Below are 23,273 nucleotides of genomic sequence, written 5' to 3'. Positions count from 1 at the left end.
TATTGTGTGGGCTTCTTCCCATGAGGATGTTTCAAATAAATCCTCAAGGAATGAATGAATGCATTCGAGCTTTCTCTTTCAATTGTGAGAATCATACATCACTGTAATAACTTTAAAGTGAAACTATTTAACTGAACAAAGACATAGTACACCTCTTACCAATCATAAGAATTGCTTATTTTAGGTTTTGCTGTTACAGCCGACCATGGTCTTTTATGACCAGTAGCCTAACACTGACTAAATAGACTGCTCCTATGCTATGTTTTAGAAAATCACTGATAAACATAGTGACAAAACAGAAACTGAAGGTTTTCTGGAAACTCGGGGGCAGCAACACAAGGTGTAAAGACGACAAGAACATATTGACACATCATAGTGTCGCTGTGTTGTTAGCTAACAGCAGATTGTAGATCGGTGTAAGGCTAATCTAGTTACTTATCATGCTAACAAAAAACAAATTAGCATTAATTTAGAGTCTTGTGTCTGGCCACCTAACAGATATAGCCTAGCCTATTATTTCTATATTATTATTAATATATATTATGTTATTGTCTGTCCTTTTAGCTCCGTTTTAGTTTCCACCCAAATCTGAGGGAAATATTGAACTCTGCTCTTTTTTCAAAATTAGACTAGCTTCTTACTAATGTTCCCAGTCTGCTGTTTGTTTTATTGAGGGCATGTTAAGGCCCATAGTTTATCATTTTTTCTTAAAAAAAAAAAAGTATTTACAATTTATTTATTTACTGATTAAACATATTTTTTTAATGTATTTATATTATTTATTTATTTAGTGATTAAACATACAAAAACTTTAACCAAAAAAGCTCCATATATAATCTGACAGAAGTTCAAGATAGTTTGGGTGTAGCTTTATGAGGAGACCCCTTTCATATTGGAATCTTTTAAGTCATTGTGAATATAGAAATATTGATTAGTGTTGCTTTAAAGCAAAAAAAAAAAAAAAAAAAGTCTTGAATTTGTAATTCCATATTTCCCACTTGTGGCCACCGTGGCTGCTCTTCAACCCCAGACATATAACGGACAGGTATTATGTAGCAGATGTGCACAGCAAGTTGCGTGACTACACAGTGTGTATATGTGTGAGTGTATTTGGAGTCAGCGGTCGGACAGCAAACACTGCAGAACAAACCTGCCTTTCAGTAGTGGGAGAGGGGGTTTGGTCCGTTACTCCTTCATCTCTCTCTCTCTCTTTCTTTCTTTCTTTCTGCTCCTCCACCACACAAGGCTGGTATTTTTCCACCTTTTTCTGGGTTGATATTTTTAGATGCTGTGGCCAAATGTGAAGCATGAAGGGTGGTGGGGTTGGTGGTGTGTGTCTCTGTTGTGTGAGGGTAAATCTGCGTATGTGTGCATGTGTCTCAATGCACACACTGGACTGCCCCCACAGCTCACCCCAGGGGTCACCTCTGAGTGGGTTGGGTAGATAAATAAACACAGCAAAAACCAACATTTGGAAGAGCGGTCATCCGGCATGATACACTGAAACCCGTTTCTGTCTCTCTGACTCGTTCTAGGATGTGGTTAAAGACTCTGATAATGACTCCTATTTTCATCAATTATGTCCCAGGCAATTGCTGTGTTTTCCCCAACTGGTGATGTTGCACTGTTTGTGGTCTGTATCACTGTAGATTTCTGGCGAGGCTTCAGAGGAAACATATGTCACCACCACATCATACCAAATAACAAGCACATGATGATCGCTGCATTTCCACCAAGAGCAGGCTACCTTTCGACAATGTCTCATCCCAGTGTGGAGACAGGAGGAGTAAAAGGAGGTTACAGCTGCTGCTGCACTCTGCTCACCTCAGTCGCCGTCTCCATTTTTTTTGTTTACACTGTTCACCTCTGCTGGCTACTCATAAGTGCAGGAAGGCCAACCACCTCAAACCCCATAACCTCAAGCTGGTCTGGGCTGCAGCAGCAACCCCTGTAACATGAGGACAGATACAACATTTTAGTTCTCAGGTGCCAGATATTATCATTCCTACTGTTCCACTTATTTTTCAAATATTGGCGTTCTTTGTCATCTTATCCTGGCCTGAATAGATTTCAAATCATTTGTTGGAGATCTCCGCTGTTGCACTTGAAGCAGGTTCAGACGATTTGTGTCGAGCTTTGCAGCTTTGCAGTTTGAGCACTGCACCTATGATTGAAATGATTTTATAATTACATATTCATGGATACCACTAATATGCAGAGAATATGAGATGAGTGAGATGGGGTTTTGGTTGATGTGGTCCGTTTAGAGCCAAGGCAATCTGGTGCAAGGAGAAAAATAGGAGGGGAGGGGTGTAAACAGTTAGAGATAAACGATGAGGGCTGATGTGAAGAGGACAGAGTGGAACAAAAGTTAGAGAGGACAAGATGAAAGAAGGACAGAGGAGGCGAGTGTAGAGACATCTGGAACAGTTTTTTGTTTGTGCCTCCTTCAAGCTGTCACTGTGTCACTGCCAAGATGGAGCCTACGTACATATGCATGTGTGGTTGCGTCCTCGCCTGCTTTTTGATTTTCTCTGTGTGAGCGTGCAGATAGGCTACGTGAGCGGTGTATCAGGTCATGAGTCCCGGTCCCAACCCTTCAGGGGTTTTCACATCTTGATTTTTAAACAAATATTTGGAGGAGATCAAGAAAAAAGAGAAAGAGGGAATCACAGGGAGAGAAAGGGGGAGGAAAGACAGAGCAGGAGAGAGACAGAGAAGGCATTGAACCTCCTGCTCTGCTGTTGCTGGCATCTTCTCAAAGGTTTTTCTGTGAGACAAGGGGCCAAGCGAACAGGGTCAGACTCCCTTTAACTTCTGCCTCGGCATGGCCCCCACTGAAAGCAAAGCCACAACCCAGTACTATATCACATACACAGAAAAATCTAGTTTTTCCAAAGGCTCTTTCATTCATAAATGAGGCTACCTATGGGTCATATCCTGTTAGGTGGCGATATCAGTGTTGATAACACATGATGGGAAAGTTCCCCTTTGATTTCCCTACATTGGAAACACCCAGGAATCAGCACAGGGTCTTGTAAAAGTTGATAGATACCGCGCTGGCTGTGTCATGCTCAGTTAGCCGCTAACCCACTCAGTCTTAATGAGATGAAGATTTCCTAAATCATGGTGTTAACTTTAATCAACTCTCACCACTCGAGGGAGGAGAAGAAAAGTGAGTGGGGGAGAGAGACCACACAGGAGGAGAGGACAAAACTCAGACCGAAAAAAAATAAAAAAAATAAGGATGAGGGGGTGGAGGGGCACGCAGGAAACAGAGGGCATATTGCTTCTATTGACCGCACAATGGGGGCGGCATGTGCTCGAAACCAGCCAGTTTTACCACACGCACACACACGCACGCACACGCACGCACACACACACACACACACACACACACACACACACACACACACACACACACACACACACACACACACACACACACACACACACAAACTCCTGTAGCCTACATGTGCTTGATACCAGTCCTATTTGGACTGGCAGAGACACTGATGGATCCAGCTAGCAACCACAATTTGAGTGCAAAGACTCTGTAATTACTTGGATCTGTGTGTGTGTGTGTGTGTGTGTGTGTGTGTGTGTGGAGTCCTCCTCCTCCCCACCACTTCATCCAGCACTATCCATCACATTGTGCAGATTTCTTGACAGGAGCTGGGAATTAAGTAGTTCTGTCTTGTGAATGTCTGTTGAATGTTTGAGTAAGGGTTATGAATTTTCAGCACCGACCAGCACTGTGGTTGGTCTGAGTGAAGCGAAGGGAGCTGCATGTTTTAGCAGGTAAATGCCAGGGGAAGAAGGACTTCTCACATATCCTTAATTAATTGTCAAGTTGAAGCAAAAAGTTTTTAAGGAACCGCTACTTTGTTCCATAAGGTCGCTGTTGAGGCCACTGTGGCAGCCTGACATCAGTGCAGCTGCAGTGGGGGGATTCAACTAGTCAGGGATTTTGGAAAGTACACCTATACTAATTCACTGTTCACTGAGTTAAACTGATATCACTCTCTCATCCATGCTGCTTACAAAGCTACTGCCAATTACTTTAGCTTAGCATACATTAGCCTGGTGTCTCAATTGGTTTCCTGGCAACTATAATAACCTTGGCCTGACCAAGAAATAGCTAGACCAACAAGTTATGCATTAGCTTTTGTTCAGGTTAAATAGACCATAATAAGCCATAATAAGTGATAGCGTAATTAGTACATCATTAGAATTGTAGTTGGATGTTTGCCTTTGGACAGAGCCTGGCTCTGCCAATTTTCCAATCTTGTTAGCAGCTTAACTAACACTTGATAGGCCTAATAGCCTTAAATAACTTAATTCCTGAAAAAAAGATACGTTTCCAAACTATTTGTCTAAGTTAACGTAACATTATATTACAAACAGTACAAAACTGTGAAAAATCTTGAGTTGAGCCAAGTCCTGCATTCGAAATGTGTCAAGTCAAAATTTGCAAATAAATGACAGCAAAATACTTTCAATAGGCCTATAAGAGGAGCTAAATTTCATTAAATGTACTGTAGTAGCCTATAATATATTATAGGCTATATTAGGCTATAATATGTTATATCTATATTTTAGGTTTTTACAGAACAGAACTGAAAATGAAAAATAACACAAAGCAGAGCAGAGGGGAAAAAAGGATTTTGAATACTCTCTGGGGTAAAAGCATGAAACATAAAATTAACCGAAGAAGTAACGTTCAGGTAGATCGCTATAATACCTAGAAACAGTTACCTGATTACATTACATCACTTCCAGCTGGATTGTGATAAATTCAGTGATACATGTCAAGAAGATGGCCAGTTTTTTTCTGATTCTCATGGAACTTAAAGCAGAAGTAAGCAGAATGTTTGTGTTAATATAAGTCTTAAATAGTTGTATCTTCCGACAGCAATCCCTTCTATAGAGTGTTTGGTCTGAAACACGGGTCTATCAGTCACTCTGCTCTGCTGTAAGCCCAGGAGAAAACTTTCCTTGTATCCTACAACCTTTATCCAATGAGGAGAGAGAACGGCATAAAGGGGCGGTCCTCTCTGTGTGTGCAGCCAAGGGATGCGCGTGAATGTGGTGACGTAGGGACGAGGGCGGGGACTGCTAACTCCATCTGCTGACAAGAAGTTAGCCAAAACGACTGGATCGCTTACTTCTGCTTTAACAACAGGTCATGTTTTCCTGACTGTGTCATAAAAGCACAACAAATGTCATTCTGTAATTCTGGCTTTTCAAGGATTACATAATCAAAGCTGGACTTTCTGTAAGTGACAGCAGAATTACTGTTTTCAGGGTGCCGGTAAACAAAAAAAGCTCCTGTTAGACGACAGCACTTGTAATTAGACACTTCCCCCTTAGGGGTAAACAGTGTTTAAGTCAGAACAAATGGAGGATGTTCGTCTGGTGGTTTTTCACTGACCCTCATTACAGTTTCCATATTCGTCCACTTGTCTGTTCATTTCTTTCAGCCTTTTAACCAAATGTGTTTGGTGTGTCACAGGTGTGTGTCGATATCCTTTGGGCATGTCGGGAGGGCAGATACAGGACGAGGACATCTCCGCCTCTAGCCAGTGGTCCGAATCCACTGCTGCTAGATATGGCAGGTAGGTCTCACGTGCACACACACACACACACACACACACACATTTCCCAAACTAACACACGCGCTTCATAGTATGTTTACTCTGATAATGAGTGTGTGTGTGTGTGGGTGGTGTATCCTGTAAGGTGCCTGTGCTTGTTTATTTGCAGTAAACCACAAGCTGGGGTATCAGTTCTACTTGTAGCCACATGATTAAGGGAGTGTGTGTGTGTGTGTGTGTGTGTGTGTGTGTGTGCACAAAAAGCAAAAACTTGGGTGGCCTTCAGTAAGTATCAGGATAATGATGTAATACACTTTCCCCATCCATCCCGGCTGTGTTTTCTGTCTCGCCCATCCCCCTCCTCTTCCAGCCCCTTGCCCAAAATTAACACAGTAAGAATTTACGACACAGACTGTAACTGAGGTGTTTTCATAACAGGCCATAAGAACCGAAATCCACCGCCGCACTTACTTCTACTTTCCTCTCACCTTTCCCTTTCCATCCTGTCCTAATTCTTCTTCTCCCTTGCGCTTTTCCCTTTCCTGCTGTAATTCTAATATGAACATCCACCCACTGTTATTTCATTTTTCCCTCCTCCCCTTCCCATGTGTCCCTCTTCCAGGTTGGATTTTGAGGAGGGCGATGGCGCGTGGTGTCCGGAGATAACGGTCGAGCCGGACAACCTGAAGGAGTTCCTCCAGATTGACTTGCGCTCGCTGCACTTTATCACCCTTGTGGGCACCCAGGGTCGTCACGCCGGAGGCATTGGCAACGAGTTCGCCCAGATGTACAAGATTAAGTACAGTCGTGATGGAAGCCGGTGGATCTCGTGGAGAAACAGACAGGGCAAACAGGCAAGTCGACGTGTCAGGACGTCTGGTTTGGATGCTGCTGTATAATTTATTCCAACCTTTGTAACCCATTTCTGATAAAGATGCACTGTCTTCGGATCATATTTTATGGGCGGTCATTGCTTCTTCCTGGTATGACTCTGTGTGTTTTAGGAGATAATAGAGATGCTATATTGAACTAAATCAGTATTTTCAAATTATCTATAAACCATATAAAGAGGCCATGATTTTGTTATCGCACAGATTCAGTCTTTCGTAATCATTAGTGAGGTCAAAGTGTGTTTGTTTTACCTTCAGGTGATTGAAGGAAACAGAAACGCCTACGACATTGTACTCAAGGACCTGGAGCCGCCGATCATCGCTCGCTTTGTCCGCTTCATGCCCGTCACCGACCACTCCATGAACGTCTGCATGAGAGTGGAGCTGTATGGCTGTGAATGGCTGGGTAAGATGTGGCTGAGGTGGACTGACGGTTGATGGGAAAGGAGAGCATATGTGGCCAGGACTGATGAGACAGGAAGCGAGGAGCAAAGATCACAGCTGAGCTGTGGCGCCAGATTTTACCTTTGAGGCCATAAGAGATAAAAGAGGATCAGCTGGTTCTGGCTCACCTTTGAATTACAAGCAGTAAACTGTTATCAAAACAACACGACAAACTAAATATCGATTCACCTCTTCAAGCTAAAGTTTCCAATACAGCCACTATAATTTATTTTTTGACAAGTGCTGTACTTTAACACCCCGTTGCATCTGTCTTTCACTTTAACTTTCTCAAAATCTGAAGTTTAAATTTTATATTTTTGGGGTACTTTGGCAGTTTTGGTTGTTGAAACTTTCTATTCAATCAGACAGATTAGTCTGAGATCAGTATCATCATTTAATTAAATTATTTTAATTATTGTATTGGGACAATCCACATTAATCAACATTGCTGCATTGAACATCAATGTGATTTCCTGGTCTTTTAAAATGTCCTTGTGCTTTTTTTTTTGCTAATTTAACTTTATTTTTTATTTCTCTTTTATTTTTCTTTTCTATTTTATTTCTAACTTATATTGTAAGCGCTTTGAGACTTGTTCTTCAGGTGAAAAGCGCTCTATAAATACAATTTATTATTATTATTATTATTATGTAAATGCGCCAGACTTTGCACAAATGCTAAATTTCATCCGTAGTCCCAAGGCAGGTACCTACCTACACAACACAGACACAGTCACAACTACAAATCATACAATAGACAATTACAAAACAAGACACAAGTACATTACAGTCTCCTCTAGTTAGAGCTCTAGTTCTTTGTCAATCATTGTTTATTCTCTGGATGAAGTCAACCATATATATATATATATTTTTTTGTACCAGTGTGTTAGTTCTTTATTGAATAATCCGATATGGCCACATGTTGTCACAGATGGTCTGGTGTCGTACAACGCCCCAGCAGGAGAACAGATGACCTTACCTGCTCACCCTGTTTATCTCAATGACTCTGTCTACGATGGAGCCGTCATCTACAGGTGTGTGTCTCTGCGTGTCCCTACTCCCTCCTCACTGCTTTCACACACCGCTCCCCTGCTTCATCATTGCTCTCATCCATTGTCTGTACCCCCCCCCCTCAACTTGTTGTTGCCCGGTCACCATGGTGAAAGCAAGGAGACAGACAGCAGTGAGTGGGTCATGGTGGTTTACTGTTAGGCAATACCTCATGGGAATGACTGAGTCAACCGTGCTTGCACAGTTTCAAAACCGGAATGAAAGATTTCAGAGTCTTTTGTTGACATTAGTGTTTGGGTTATGGCATGGTGAATAATGTCCTCCATGACACAGAGCTGCTTTCCTCTGTCAGGAAAACACAGCAGAGGGAAAAGAAAATGGCCCATATTACAATGTCAAAGCCAACAGCAGAAGTGAGGAATCTGTTTAGTAATGCTGCCACCTGGTGTTGAATGGTTGTACCATATAAACATTTTGACGGAGCTGATGGATGGTAGTTTGAAAATGAAAGGATGTTGCCAAGGTGATAGTGTTTTCTGCCTCTCATGACCCTCTCTGTTTTCCTCAGTATGACCGAGGGCTTGGGCCAGCTGACTGACGGAGTGTGTGGCCTGGACGACTTCACACACAGTCACGTCTACAATGTGTGGCCTGGCTATGACTACGTGGGCTGGAACAATGAAAGCTTCCCCAGCGGATACGTGGAAATCATGTTTGAGTTCGACCGCACACGTAACTTTACCACCATGAAGGTGAAACTCATTGTTATACACGCTAACATTTTCACTTCTGTTTGATTTTACATCATCAGTGCTAAAAAAAACTCTCTCCACGTGTCCCCACCTCCAGGTCCATTGCAACAACATGTTTTCCTGGCGTGTCAAGGCGTTCCGGCAGGTTGTGTGTTACTTCCGCTCTGAGTCGGACTGGGAGGCCACGCCGCTCACCTTCAGCCCTGTGGTGGACGAGAAGAACCCCAGCGCTCGCTTCGTCACCGTCAACCTGGCCAATCACATGGCCAGTGCCATCAAATGCCAGTTCTACTTTGCTGATGCCTGGATGTTGTTCAGTGAGATCACCTTCCAGTCAGGTACAGACTGAAGAACTGCAAATTTGTGACTGCACTAAGATGCCCCCTGCTAGTTTCACATTGTTAGAGATTATATACAGAGATGGACAGAGTACTCGACCCCAGTACTTGAGTAAGAGTACAAATACTACTGGTCAACATTTACTCCGTTACAAGTAAAAGTAGCTCAGTCGACATGTTACTCGAGTAAGAGTGAAAAAAGTACTTGCTTTTAAAGGTACTTAAGTATCCAAAAAATGAATCTAAGGACCTTTTAACTCTTGTTTCTGAGAATTAACTCACCTGCACTGATCTAGCCTCGTAAACCAGCCTCTCGCGGAAATGCATTTCATTTCATTTCTCAGAGAGTCTGGCCTCATCCCCCCTCTAAGTGTTTGGGGTGGGCGGGAGCTGGGCGGGAGTAGTAGCAAAGACGGTTTAATATCTTTGGTAGTAGCGTTGACAGACAACCCCATTCAGCCAATCAGCAAGTTGGTGTAGTGACGGGGCGTTGCACCAGTCGGTCCCTGATTGGCCAACGTGCTGTGTCAATCACAGCGGGCGACGCTGATTGGCTCGGCCTTCTGAGGGTTTCAGTCCAAACGCTTAGAATGGGGATGAGGCCAGACTCTCCCTCGGAATGAAATGAAATGCACTTCTGCGAGAGGCTGGTTTACGAGGCTAGCACTGATGTGCTTGCTTTTAGAACCACAATGTTATATAAAGCCTGCAGAAACACCTATAAAAACAAATAAAATGAATGGGATCATAAGAGGACAGCAATTGTCATTTTTACGTTTTGTCCAATAGTATTTTAGAAAAAAAAAAAAAAAGAGCAGACCTGAAAGTAACGAGTACTTTTCAGCCTTCCTAGAAATTAACTTGAGTAAAAGTAAAAATATTTGTCTTGGAAATGTATTCAAGTAAGAGTAATAAGTACAAAAGAAATCTAATACTCAAGTAAAGTACAAATTCTCTGGGTACAGTACTCCATTACTGTCCACCACTGATTATATATATGTTCAGTTACACTTGCATTCATGTAACTGTAGAAGTGGTGCTTAAACATTACAATAAACTTATGAACTGAGGTGAATTAACTAGCTGAACAAAACTATTCTCATCTGTTTGATGTTGTTATTACATATCACTGACCAGTTGTGTGTCATCTTCCCTTTCAGACACAGCCATGTACAACACAACACTGGCTCCACCCAAGACAGGACTACCACCAAACACACAACCAGGTTTGTGAACACACATTCATATGCACACGTCTATAGCACAAGTAAAAGGTATACAGTAATGATACTGAACAGCAGGAATACTAAGGACACTTTTTTTTTACATGCTAGAAAAATGTAAAGGAATTGTGATATAGGCTATAAACATCTATAAATTACAGTTTCAAATATTTATATAATATTTTTTTTATTTGTTTGTGATATTTCTTTTGGGAACCAACAGACTAAAGTATTTGTAGTAAAGCACTGGTGTTCCCAATTATATTAATTTGGCTCTGTCTACCAGGACCACTGAAGCAACTTAGCTGTCAATCATTTAAACGTTTCCTTGTGTTACATTTCAAATGTCTTGTGTAAAAAAAAAAAGGCCTTTCTCACAACTTGTTCTGCGCAATTTTGTCGTGTCAGTAAGTCATATCATTAGATAACCTCCACAACAGCAGTGTCTTTGCACTGGCATACCTAAAAAAGGGATATTGATTATGATTTTAAGGGCCAGTGTGAAGGATTTAATGACAATTGGTGGGGAACACCTCTTTCCTCAATCATCCTTTTCCAAACTTATGGAAAATTCAAAAGGCTCTCTTTGTCAGGATTGAGGAGATTGGACCCAAATGCAGACACAGGTAGAGACAGGGTTGGTTGAGTGAACAAAAATATTTCTTTTACTTATAAAAACACAAAGGAACACGCAGGGAAACAGGGTATAAACATAGAAGATCTGACAGAGGACAATGGAAAACACAGAGGTTAAATACACAAGGAGGCACAGGCAGGTGGGGGAATCAACACATTAGGTAATCACAGCAGGGAGCACACAGGAAGACAGGACACTGACAGTCTCTAAATCCTGTGTTTGGTTTGTCTGTTTAGGGACCGCTGTAGAAACATGGTGGTGTACCATAGTGCAGGTCCATATGAGGGGCTCATTCTAACCTAATGAAAGCACAGGGATTTGTAGTTTGGGGTAATTATACACCAATTAGAGCATTATTATGAATATTGTATCCCATCCTATTCACTCACACACTTGTCCTTAAATAGCCTACTGTACTGCCTCATTAGACGTGCTTGTTGGCATTTCTATTTATGCTCAAGGTGAAAACTAAAGTGTGTCCAAGCCAGTTTCCGTTGGTAGAATTTCTTGATATATTTAAAGGGATAGTTCACCCAAAATTCAAATTTCACTCATTATCTACTCACCCTCATGTCAACTAAGAGCTGTGAGAATTTTCAGAGTCCTCCGTGCCTTCTCTGAGTTAGGGGGGGTCCGCGCAGCAGTATTTGTCCATATAATGGTTGTGAATGGATACCAACTTTCTTTGTCCAAAAAGACACACCAAAAAACATCCAATTACCTCCATGCTGCTCGTCTGTAATGTCCCTCTTGTATTGAAGCCCCGACACGAGAAATTGTTCCGAAAAAAATTAAATAAGTCTATATTTTAAGCTTGTTTGTAGCGGAAGCTCCCAGTGTCTCGGTTCACTGCACAGATTTGCACTGACCGGCGGAACAATTTCTCATGTCGGGGCTTCAATACAAGAGGGACATTACAGACGAGCAGCATGGAGGTATTTGGATGTTTTTTGGTGTGTCTTTTTGGACAAAGAAAGTTGGTATACATTCACAACCATTATGGACAAATAATGCTGTGCGGACCCCCCCGTAACTCAGAGAAGGCACGGAGGACTCTGAAAATTCTCACAGCTCTTAGTCAACATGAGGGTGAGTAGATAATGAGTGAAATTTAAATTTTGGGTGAACTATCCCTTTAACATTATATTATTGAATGGCGCCATCACTAAACTTATGTATCGTGTCATGGGTAAGCTGTACAGTGTGGGAATAAAGGTTGAATTTAATTTATACAAACTGTCACAGCATTGCTATTACTATTTATTGTACTGACGGAAATTTGCTTGGCCACAGTTTATATTGGATGGACAAACATTTCATGACTACTCTGATAGTATTGCAGATTTACTGTGTAGCCCCTGATATCTGGACACAGATTATTGAAGTTTTATCTTCCTGTTCCCTCCCCAGAAGACGACCCCACCCACAAAGTCGACGACAGCGACACTCGAATTCTGATCGGTTGCTTGGTGGCCATTATCTTCATCCTTGTGGCCATCATTGTCATCATCTTGTGGAGGCAGGTGTGGCAGAAGATGCTGGAGAAGGTGAGTTCATGGCAAAAACGCGTTGCACCGTTTCATTAAGAATTCAGAGCTTTCCCCTCGGGAGGTGGTCAGATCTGCTCCTTCACCCCCACGTCCTTCATTCTAGGCCTCCCGTCGGATGCTGGACGATGAACTAACTGCTAGTTTGTCAATACAGAGCGAGACGTTCGCCTACAACCACAACCACAACCAGTCAAGCACAACCAGCGAACAGGAGTCCAACTCAACCTATGAGCGCATCTTCCCCCTCGGCCCCGACTACCAGGAGCCCTCACGCCTCATTTGTAAGCTGCCGGAGTTTGCACAGAGCTCAGATGAGCCAGGTAGGTGGACACACACACACACACACACAAGTCTGCTTACAAATATATCCATCATTTTAGACTGATACGCACAGTAAACACATTCAGTCTCTTATTGACATCCTAGTTACAGTCAGGGCCGACATCATACATCATACAGGAACTCGGAAGAAAAAAAAACATGGATACCTGAAGGAAGTTTGGCATGTTGTGGTTCATAGCTGAATACGAAAAATAAATGCAGCAGTAAATGATGTTTATTTTGGAGGAGAGGAGACGCCACAGATGAGTGCACATATAACGTTATAGCCTTGATAACAGTTTAACGTTATTTCCGTCACATACGAGGAACACAATTTCACACCATACAACAATCACAGCTTAATATAAACGTATTTCATATAGGCTACTGCAATAATACACATACATATGCATTTAAACCTCAACAAATAACTTAAAATGTCTAAATTCTAACCGTTTATGACGGGGGCTGCCATGTTTTGATGTTGTCGTGACTTCAAGTTGGAAAGTCGGAGCTCTGATATACCCAAGTTTCTGACCTGTAATTTCCAAGTTCAATGCCGTTCAATTCATTTTTTACAACTCGGATCTCATTTTTGTCTTGAACGCAGCCTGATTTTATTTTTTACTAAATTCCTCTTATACACAGTCAATCAAAAAAATGGCGATGAAAAGTCAGGGGTTGGGGGCCCACTTCAGTATTTTTTCACGGGGCCTAGCAATTCCTAGCAACGGCCCTGGTTACAGTCTACCGTGTGTTGTGTTCCAGCCTCCACCAGCACAGCAGCATCTAAGTCCACCACGACCACTGTCGTCCAAGACGGCGTCCCTCACTACGCAGAGGCAGACATTGTAAACCTGCAAGGAGTGACTGGAAGCAATACATATGCCATCCCTGCCGTGACTATGGACCTGTTGTCAGGGAAGGATGTCGCAGTGGAGGAGTTCCCGCGAAAACTGCTCACATTCAAAGAAAAGCTGGGAGAGGGCCAGTTTGGAGAGGTGTGTGCTCCGGGCCGCTCCTCTACAGATTCAGATGAGATGAATGCAAAAGCCATATTGTAATTTGATCATCCTCCTCTCCTCTCCTCTCCTCTCCTCTCCTCTCCTCTCCTCTCCTCTCCTCTCCTCTCCTCTCCTCTCCTCTCCTCTCCTCTCTTCCCCTCTCCTTTCCTTTTCTTTCATCTCCTCTCCTCCCCTCTCCTTTCCTTTTCTCTCATCTCCTCCCCTCCCCTCCCCTCTCCTCCCCTCCCCTCTCCTCCCCTCCCCTCCCCTCCCCTCTCCTCCCCTCCCCTCCCCTCTCCTCTCCTCCCCTCCCCTCTCCTCTCCTCTCCTCTCCTCTCCTCTCCTCTCCTCTCCTCTCCTCTCTTCTCCTCTCAGGTGCACCTGTGTGAAGCAGAGGGAATGCAGGAGTTCATGAATAAAGAGTTTTTATTTGACATCCCTGAGGACCTGCCAGTCTTAGTGGCTGTGAAGATGCTCCGTTCAGATGCCAATAAAAATGCCAGGTATTGATTCTGGATGCCATGGGTAACCTGAATTGTGAATATGAAGTTCATAATAATTCTAATTCATCACAGTTTAATTTGAGCCACTTAACTTGTGCATATGCTTTTGTGTCGGTAGGAATGACTTCCTGAAAGAAATAAAGATCATGTCGCGTCTGAAGGACCCCAACATCATTCGCCTCCTGGCTGTGTGCATCTACAGCGACCCGCTCTGTATGATCACAGAGTACATGGAGAACGGAGATCTCAATCAGTTTCTGTCCCGTCATGAACCCGAGGGACAACTCGCTCTGCTCAGCAATGCGCCTACTGTCAGGTGAGCGACGTGACCGCCGAAAAAACACGTGTGTACAATAGTTTGTTTTTTTCCTTCCCAACTCATGACCCATGTCTTTCTCCTGCCCAGCTTCAATAATCTGTGCTACATGGCCACTCAGATAGCATCGGGGATGAAGTACCTCTCCTCTCTAAACTTTGTTCATCGAGACTTGGCCACGCGGAATTGCCTGGTGGGCAAGAAGTACACGATAAAGATAGCCGACTTCGGCATGAGCAGAAACCTGTACAGCGGCGACTACTACCGCATTCAGGGCAGAGCTGTGCTGCCTATACGCTGGATGTCATGGGAGAGCATCCTGCTGGTGAGGACCGCTCCTGATGTTATGAAGAAAAGTCCTTGGTGTAATATCTCCCTGACAAGTTACCCTCCTGTGTTGATGGGAATCTGTCTTGGAATTAACAGTTTTTCTCGATTGCTAAGACACATTTCTCGAAAGCTGCTCTCCTTTTCTCTAAACTGTGAACACAAACCCCAATTTTCAAGCTACATTCACAAAACCTCAGACTCTTCTTGCAAAACCAAACTTTCACATCAAAACAGTTCAATCTGTGCCCAAAACTGAACTATGTTGTCAAATCGTGCCCCGAGTCAATCAAAATTAAGAACACTACAGAGCAGTCACTAAAATAGAAAACACAATGCTCAGGACATGAAGCTGTAGAAATAAATGTTTGTTGTTCACTGTAGGCTAAATGCATGTTGCAAAACAAAAAACCTGTGCATTTAGCACTTGTACATAGTAAAAAATAAATAAATATGAAAAACAGAAATTCTGTGCATACATGTAGCACTTGTACAGTACAAAAACAAAACGAAACCTGTGCTTTAATTGTGTCTGACATTTGCCACCTGTGCTCAGCATTATGCAACACAGGTGCATCACAATGAAAATGTGTTGGCAAGTTGTGTCTAAACAGGTGAAAAGTGCTGATGGTTTCGCCAAGAGTGACTGATTCAGTCAGTGGGTTCAGGCAACTGAGCATTTGGTTCAGGCAATAGGGTTTAGTGATTTAGCAATTGAGAAAAACTGTAAAAGATAATATTTGCGGGTTGTGTGTGGAAACAGACTAATCATTATCATCACGGCGTCTTGTTGTGCAGGGAAAGTTCACCACAGCCAGTGACATGTGGGCCTTCGGGGTGACCCTGTGGGAGATACTAAACTTCTGCAAGGAGCAGCCCTACTCTCAGCTCACCGATGAGCAGGTGATAGAGAACACAGGGGAGTTTTTCAGGGACCAGAAAAGACAGGTAAGTGTTGTCACAAACATTTCACCTGTATAATAAAACCCGGTGAACCCTTTGGACTTACATCTGTCTCCGTTCCGTGCAGATCTACTTGCCTCAGCCTGTGCTGTGTCCAGACTCGCTCTACAAGATCATGTTGAGCTGCTGGAGGAGGAACACAAAAGAACGGCCCTCCTTCCAGGAAATACACCAAGCCCTCCTGGAAATACAGCCTTAAGCCAGGGCTGTGTTTAAGACAGTGATTCCCAGTCCGCTGCATCTGCGGAAGAAATGGTGCTTAACAAGAGTCGTGGACACACTCCAGGTTTAAGCTGTCTTGTGACGAAAAGGGTTGCGAGCCACCTGTGGGCTACAAGCTACAATATGGGAAACACTGTTCCATGGACTAAACACACTACATATGGACTACCAGAGACATTTTGTATGTGTGTGTGTATGTGTGCTTGTGTATGAGTGTGTGTGTGTGTGTGTGTGTGTGTCAGTTTGAATTTAATTAGCACAATCACGCTGACTAAGATGTTTCATAGGCATACTCTTTCATAGTGCACCAACCCTGACACACACACGTACGTGTTGCGAAAGCCAAAAAATTACATGTAGCAAGTGACATTCGGCACTTTTGAAAAATATATTTCGAATTTTTGCGTTTGTGCGTTTTAAATTTCCCCATGTTACAAACGTTGTTGAAGAACTGTCCAGTGTTTTCTTCTGGAGGACTGCTTGAATGTAGAAGGGAAACGTGCAGCAAACCATTACTGTTACATTTCATTGTATTTCAAGTATTTCATCTCAGTTGCTCAAACAAACACCGTGTCTTAATTTAGAATATCAGTTCACACAGTTTTTCTCATCTCCCTGCAGCTTTCCTAGTGATTTGAACATGACGTGTATATGACTGTGTATTTTCAATAGATAAGTCTAAATCTCAAATATCAATATTTTGTACTTTATATTTATATGTTCATATGTGTATGTCTTGTTTATGTTTTGTTTATATATGTGTGTATTAATATGCTTTTTAAGTTGATGTGTGTGAAGTATCAGAATTGAATTGATTCAGCAATGTTCCTGGTCAAACATTGGATTTTCACACCAAGCAAAGAAAAACAACTTCACAAAACATTTATATATACACATATATATGTGTATTTTGTTTGTTTTTTCAAGTGCAAACTGCAAAATCAGGAGTCTGAGCTGTGTTGTGCCCCTGTGCTATGTTGGTTCAACAGTATGTTTACAGTCTGTATCAGTGGAGAGGTGTTACATGAAGTGTGTTGTGGATGTTGAAACCGTTAAAGAGAAGGTAAATAGTCTTTTAAATCAGGAATGTAGAGGGAATGGGGATATTCACTATGTTTCATTGGAACCAAAGAAGTCTACAGATCACTTTCACAGTGGTTTATATTTGCTCATGTATTAGCTGGGTCCTTTCCTTATCTTTTCTGTTTGTTTCTCCGTATGGAATATTTCTGTGTTTTGCTCTTATAGCTTGAACTTCATACTGCATACCACTGTTTCTGCCTGATCAGCTTCATTTACAGGTTCTCCACTCTTATCAGAGGCCTTTGTCCCACTTACCTCGTACATGAAAGACACTTATGTTTGCCCTAAAGCATATAGGTTGACACATATGTGGACATCAGTCTTATCTATCTGTACTTTGCAATCTGGGCAAACAAATCTGTAACAAATCCGCCACACATGACATTTGGTTTGGAGACAAATTCTGGATTGTGAAGCATGTGGTGATTCTCATTGAATAAAACAAATGTTTTCATGTCAGTCATCAATCTCCTCAGTGTTGGAGACAGATGTATAGCTGTAAAGGTGTTATTGCACCCTGACAAATGTCTTGATTTGTTTGGTTTTATTACATCTCTGTACTCAACATTTCAGTGAGAATGTTTTTATAAACTGTAAACCAAAGTTGTATATTGATAGAGAAAATACAAATAAAATTGAAACAGAGATGGAAATCTCTCAGAGAGCTCTTGCCTTCACAGTTATTGGGGTGGGCTGAATATGTCATACTATGGGGGTGGTCCTTGAAGCTCAGCTGACTGGTCCTAGGATCTCATTGGCTGGGTCCTGTTGTTGTGTCCAATCCTGGTGCGGAGGAGGACTAGAGAGTGAAAACCAACACCTTGTAGTCCAGGCAGAAAGCCTGTTGCACTGAAAAAGCTAACAGGAATTAAATAAGTGTTTTCTAGTGTTTTTTCTCCATGTAGTTTGTTTCTAGTTTGAACCTGAAGAGATGAACAAAGTGGTTTTGGTGACGGGAGCAAACAGGTAAAGACTGTTCTACTGCTGATTGTTGCTTTATGGTATTATTAATGTGGCCTACCTTATTTATTCCTTTTTGGTAACACTTTACTTGAAGAGGTATTCATAAGATTGACATAAAACTGTCATAACCATGACATAACAGCTGTCATAAACATCAATGAATACTTATGACAGCTGTCGTTAAGTTGAGATGTCCTTGTTATGAGAACTTGACATAATTTTTTAAAGTTTGGCCATTAGGTCTGCTATGACAGTTTAAATTGTCTTTATGTCAAGTTGTCAGAACAAAAACATCTCAAACAATGTCAACTTTGCATTAAAAGTGACATAACTTACTGAATGACACTTAACGACAGCTGTCATAAGTATTCATTGATGTTTATGGTTATGACAGTGTTATGTCAATCTTATGAATACCTATTCAATTAAAGTGTTACCGTCAACAGTTGGTTTTCTACTCTCCTGTCCATTTTTAAAAGGTGTGCCTAAGTTTTGCTTGACACACTATTACCTTCAAATGTAGGAGTAACACTTGCACGTGTCCTGTGTGTATCTGTGCAGTGGCATCGGCCTGGCGCTTTGTGAGCGTCTGCTCTCCGAGGACACGGAGGGTGTTCAGTTGTGTCTGGCCTGCAGGAACATGCGTCGGGCTCAGGCTGCTCGCTCTGCCCTCCTCGCCTCTCACCCCACGGCTCAGGTGGCCCTGCTGCAGATGGACACCAGCAGCGTCTCCTCCGTCATCAGTGCTGCACACGAGGTCAAACTCAGGTGGGAGGATGACCTCACCGCTGCCAAGTCAAACATTCATCAACACTATGCCAAAATGCTGTTTCATGTCTCCTCTTGTCATATGTACATAGATATAACCGGTTGGATTGCCTTTACCTGAACGCAGGCATTATGCCCAACCCACAGTTTGATGTGAAGGCATTTTTCAGAGGCCTCTTCTCCAGGTACAGATGTCCCTGATTCCTGAAGCCCCTCCATGTCACTGTGTGGTGTAGCATGCCCTGGCTTTTTAATTGTTCATTCTTTTTAAAGGGATAATAAGCAAATTTGCATCAGTACGATAAATAGTAATTAATAGTAATGTTGTGACAGTTCAAATTGAATTCAACCATTCCCACACTGTACAGCCTTCCTATGACACGATACATAAGTTTAGTGATGGGGCCATTCAATAATATTATGTATTCTTCTATAATATATCATGAAATTCTAACGACGGAAATTTGCTTGGACACCTTATTGCAGTGTTTTTCAACCTTGGGGTCGGGACCCCATCTGGGGTCACCTGGAATCCAAATGGGGTCGCCGAAATGTCCAGTAATTGATCAAAAAAATTACTGATAAAAATATTTTTTAAACTAATTATTATTCTTTTTAAAAAAGTATGATTAAAAACACCACACACAATCCTAAACAACTGTATTCTATACTTTCACTTGCTCAAATTTAAATCGAGTTGCCAGAAATTTGTAATGTCAAAATGGGGTCACAAGCCAGAAAAGGTTGGGAACCACTGCCTTGTTGTATATCCGTTCTCACCTTGAATGCTTGTCATCACTTTCCCATACTCCACTTCCAGAGCTCATCGTCCAATGTTGCCTTTATTTCAGCAACGTCATCACCATGTTTGCCACCGGTGAGGGCATTCTGACGCAGATGGACGGTGTCACCTCTGACGGCCTTCAGCAAGTTTTTGCCACCAACCTCTTTGGTCACTTCCTGCTAGTGAGTCACAGCTACTTTGTCAAAGTACTGACCTGCAATTTTGGTCTAATTCACAAATGACATACAGCACAGAGCCATATTTCCTGCATTTCTTTGTGTCAGCTGTTTGCCCTTGTGGAAACATTAATAGGCGATACTGGATCTGTGTGTTACCAAATAGCTATGGCTCATTAAAAATTAACAGTGCGTACTGTTCTACCCAGGAGGTCACTGTGGACAGTCCTCTGCTTACTGTGCATTTGCAGGTTGCTGTCAAAGAGAAACCTTCTCAAAGTTCCTGTTCACACTTTAGAAAGATTATAGAGATTCATTTTTCTGCTGGGGAATAAAATACTTCCTTTTACAATCACATAGTTAAACAGTCAGAGTAAAAGTGAGGTATATTTTTGCACTAAAGCACTCAATAATAAAAAACTTAATCCAATCTAAAATTCTCTCAGTGAGTCAGTTGTAGGCCTAAAGCTACATTCATGAGTGACAACATAGTTTCTAAATTTAATTAGAATTCCTTTAAAGAAAGTGTGCCTCAGACAGCTGCATTCTTTCTTATATAATGATAACAAATGGGCATCTGTGACTTATTGTGGATCGGACTTCCTCTGTGTTGTGGCCCAGATCAGGGAACTGGAGCCGGTTCTGTGTCAGACTGGTCGCACCTCGCAGCTGATCTGGACCTCATCCAGTAACGCTTGCCGCTCAGCCTTCAGCCTTGAGGACATACAGCACCAGATTGGCACCCAGCCTTATAGCTCCTCTAAATATGCCTCTGACCTGCTCAGCGTGGCACTCAACACACACTACAACACACAGGTGGGCTCCCACACACACCTCACATGCTGCGTTTTACCTGCGCCTCTGATGATATTGATGACTTGAACTGTCCTTTTGCTCTCCAGGGATTGTACTCATCTGTGATTTGCCCTGGCTTTGTGAAGACCAGTCTGACTTATGGCATCCTGCCCTCCTTTCCAGCATTCCTCTGGACTCTGTTAATGCCTCTGTTTTGGCTTGTGAGTGAAACTCTTCATGGTACAAATTACTTACACATGCCTGTCCCCTCCAGTTGATCTGATTGTCTGTTTTTTTTTTATGTCTAAAATCAGTTTTGCGTCTGTCTTTTCATGATCCCAGATAAGAATGTTCACCAATACTTTCACCCTGACACCTTATAATGGAGCTGAAGCCCTGGTATGTGAAATGAAATTTTAATTCCACCCCACAGTTTAGTACAGATTCATTTAGTAATGCTGCTTTTCCCTGTAGTTCTGGTTATTTAAGCAAAAGCCTGAAACACTGGACCCACAAAGCAAGTACCTCAGCTTAACATCTGGGCTGGGCAACAACTACACACAACCACGTAAGGTACGACAAGGAATACTACCCTCCCATTCCTCCAAAAAAAAAAAAGTTTTAATTGTCTTGTTATAGTTCACACAATGAGTTAAGTGCCCTTTGTTCCTCTTTACAGATGGATATTGATTTGGAAACATCAGAGGTTTTGTATGAGAAGTTATTGCAACTAGAAGGTGAAGTGAGGAAGAAAGTGAAGGAAAAGCAGAAGTAATTCCAGCGCGTCCCACACAGATCCTGCAGGATCTGGATCATCCTGATGCTGAACACCCAGTTCCCAGACGGAGACAGTTTTATGCCTGTCTGACAGGTCACTTGGGAGCAACATGCACATGGCTCTCTGACTTCACCAGAATAACACTGTCAACACACAAGCCTGAATTCAAAGCGGGGATGCAGAAGCCTCAGTGATCCTGTGAGCCTGACTTGCTGTTTGTATGTGTGTCATGTAAAATGTCTCCACATAAAGAGCTTATAATAAAACTAACTGAGCATTGTCCATTTCACACCCCTCCTCTCTCTACTTCCGCTGACTCTAAAGAATGATAAGTGAGAGGAACAACACACTTGCATATAGACAGAGTTGGAGAGTGATAGGTCACCAGATAATCATCCTATGCGGTGAAGGAGGGACTGTATCCAATCTGGTTGTTAATTCCATGATCCTGACGACAGTGTGCGGTGCAGTCCGACAGCAGACTGTCCGTGTCGTGCCAGAAGTTTACGTAAGTCGTCTGTGTGAGCGCCTGTGCGTTGTACGGAGGCGCGCAGGTGCACCCGAGACTCCGCTCCGGAGGATGTGAGGCGCAGCGGTCGTCCTCGGGTCCGGCCGCTTGTGTCACAGCCCCGCACTCCTCCTCCTCCTCCTCCTCCTCCTCCTCCTCCGAGCCGCTCAGCTTCGGGTTGCAAAAAGCCCAAACCATCCCGCAGAAATAGACGAAAAACGTGCCCATGACCATAACCATGAGCGCGTAGGACTCCATCATGGCTTTGTTGACCGGAGATGTCATCTTCTCTGGTCTGGTGGATGATGATCGGCTCGGAGTTGCCACAGCAGTGCGCTCGGGAGAGACTGTCACTGCGAGTGGCATCATCCATGTGGGTTGGACCACTTCAGTGAGGAAGAGACAGAGACAGAGACGAGCAGAAATTAATCAGCCTATTGCTTTGATCACCTCTCTAACCGAAATCTGAATTATGACGGCTGTGAGAAGAAGTTCAAGGTTTTATAAACACTTTCTCGTGCTTTTATCAAGCAATAAAACAAAAGATCAACACAATCTAGTCAAATTGAACTCCTTCATTTTGAGGATGAAATTTAGAATAATTCCAAAAAAATCCAAATGGATCCAGAAAAATAAAAGGACCAAAGGTACCAAATATATTAATTTGATGTAGGCCTAGTATACTAGTAGTAGGCCTATAGGCAATACTTTTAACATTTTCAGAACAATTTTGGTCTTTAACTGTAAATCATGTAGCCTAATGTTACATGATTTCCAGGAGCTGCCCATGGGATGTTGTATGATAATGCAATGAAGCTGAAAAGCACAGTGATAAAGCTGGAAACAAATAAGCAAACTGAGGAAAACTAATTGAAATATTATGGGATTCAACTGACAGAGATTGAATAATTTTGCAAGAGCTAACTTACCATTATTTACTTTAGTTTATTTCAAACTAGACCACAGACCACAATAAAAACAATTCAACAAGACCGTTAACAACCAGACAAAACAAACAATAGACACTAACATATCAATACAGTAACAGTACAGTTAGAAAATAACAATACCTAGCTTGAAAAGGGGATGGACAAAGTATAGCTTTGAATGCTGTTTGGTTGTCACAACTGAGTGTATAGGGATGTAAATAATGTAATTGTACATTAAATGTACAATTACATTATTTACATCCCTATATCCAAAGCAGAATTATTATGCAGACTGATATGAGTGCGACTAATTAAACAGGTGCTATGTGCTTTGTGTCAGTTTGCCTCCCTGACAAAGACAAAGGTCACACAAGTCCATCAGCTGGCAGTGTTT

The 23,273-nt window shown here is 42.4% G+C and overlaps 2 protein-coding genes across 5 annotated transcripts in view; both read left to right on the top strand.

Annotated features, from left to right (window-relative positions):
• Positions 1-17,825, top strand: part of ddr2a (discoidin domain receptor tyrosine kinase 2a) — a 33,564-nt gene extending 15,739 nt beyond the window's left edge. Inside the window, exons 3-17 of one of the 4 annotated variants that reach the window (XM_085773847.1) lie at positions 5,516-5,618; positions 6,220-6,451; positions 6,746-6,893; positions 7,860-7,962; positions 8,508-8,691; positions 8,789-9,029; positions 10,190-10,255; positions 12,303-12,436; positions 12,594-12,759; positions 13,529-13,761; positions 14,140-14,267; positions 14,386-14,583; positions 14,674-14,908; positions 15,709-15,858; positions 15,941-17,825. In XM_085773847.1, the coding sequence (XP_085629973.1) occupies positions 5,516-5,618; positions 6,220-6,451; positions 6,746-6,893; positions 7,860-7,962; positions 8,508-8,691; positions 8,789-9,029; positions 10,190-10,255; positions 12,303-12,436; positions 12,594-12,759; positions 13,529-13,761; positions 14,140-14,267; positions 14,386-14,583; positions 14,674-14,908; positions 15,709-15,858; positions 15,941-16,072 (2,453 nt within the window). In that variant the 3' untranslated portion in view covers positions 16,073-17,825. Of the gene's footprint in view, positions 1-5,515; positions 5,619-6,219; positions 6,452-6,745; positions 6,894-7,859; positions 7,963-8,507; positions 8,692-8,788; positions 9,030-10,189; positions 10,256-12,299; positions 12,437-12,542; positions 12,760-13,528; positions 13,762-14,139; positions 14,268-14,385; positions 14,584-14,673; positions 14,909-15,708; positions 15,859-15,940 lie in introns of all 4 variants that reach the window. The other 3 variants (XM_085773845.1, XM_085773846.1, XM_085773844.1) reach the window with 3 other exon arrangements.
• A 171-nt stretch (positions 17,826-17,996) lies between these two features.
• Positions 17,997-22,608, top strand: hsd17b7 (hydroxysteroid (17-beta) dehydrogenase 7). The gene is made up of 9 exons (XM_085773841.1): positions 17,997-18,144; positions 18,703-18,909; positions 19,002-19,094; positions 19,761-19,875; positions 20,491-20,685; positions 20,772-20,885; positions 21,007-21,063; positions 21,139-21,237; positions 21,344-22,608. Exons 1-9 carry the CDS (start codon positions 18,110-18,112, stop codon positions 21,437-21,439), a joined length of 1,011 nt encoding a protein of 336 aa, XP_085629967.1. The 5' UTR covers positions 17,997-18,109; the 3' UTR covers positions 21,440-22,608.
• The last annotated feature ends 665 nt before the right edge of the window (positions 22,609-23,273 follow it).

This window comes from Trachurus japonicus, chromosome 4 (assembly GCF_045865225.1).
Source record: "Trachurus japonicus isolate A0001 chromosome 4, Traja_1.0".
NCBI lineage: Eukaryota > Metazoa > Chordata > Actinopteri > Carangiformes > Carangidae > Trachurus > Trachurus japonicus.
Note: the sequence above shows the minus strand (reverse complement) of the source record. Positions and strands in the feature narration are given on the sequence as shown.

Bases quoted from the DNA above. Each gene is read 5' to 3' on its own strand.
- hsd17b7 (XM_085773841.1), top strand. From the start codon at position 18,110: ATGAACAAAGTGGTTTTGGTGACGGGAGCAAACAG. The intron at 20,686-20,771 runs GTGGGCTCCCAC...TTTGCTCTCCAG, and splicing joins ACACACACTACAACACACAG to GGATTGTACTCATCTGTGAT. The intron at 21,238-21,343 runs GTACGACAAGGA...TCCTCTTTACAG, and splicing joins ACTACACACAACCACGTAAG to ATGGATATTGATTTGGAAAC.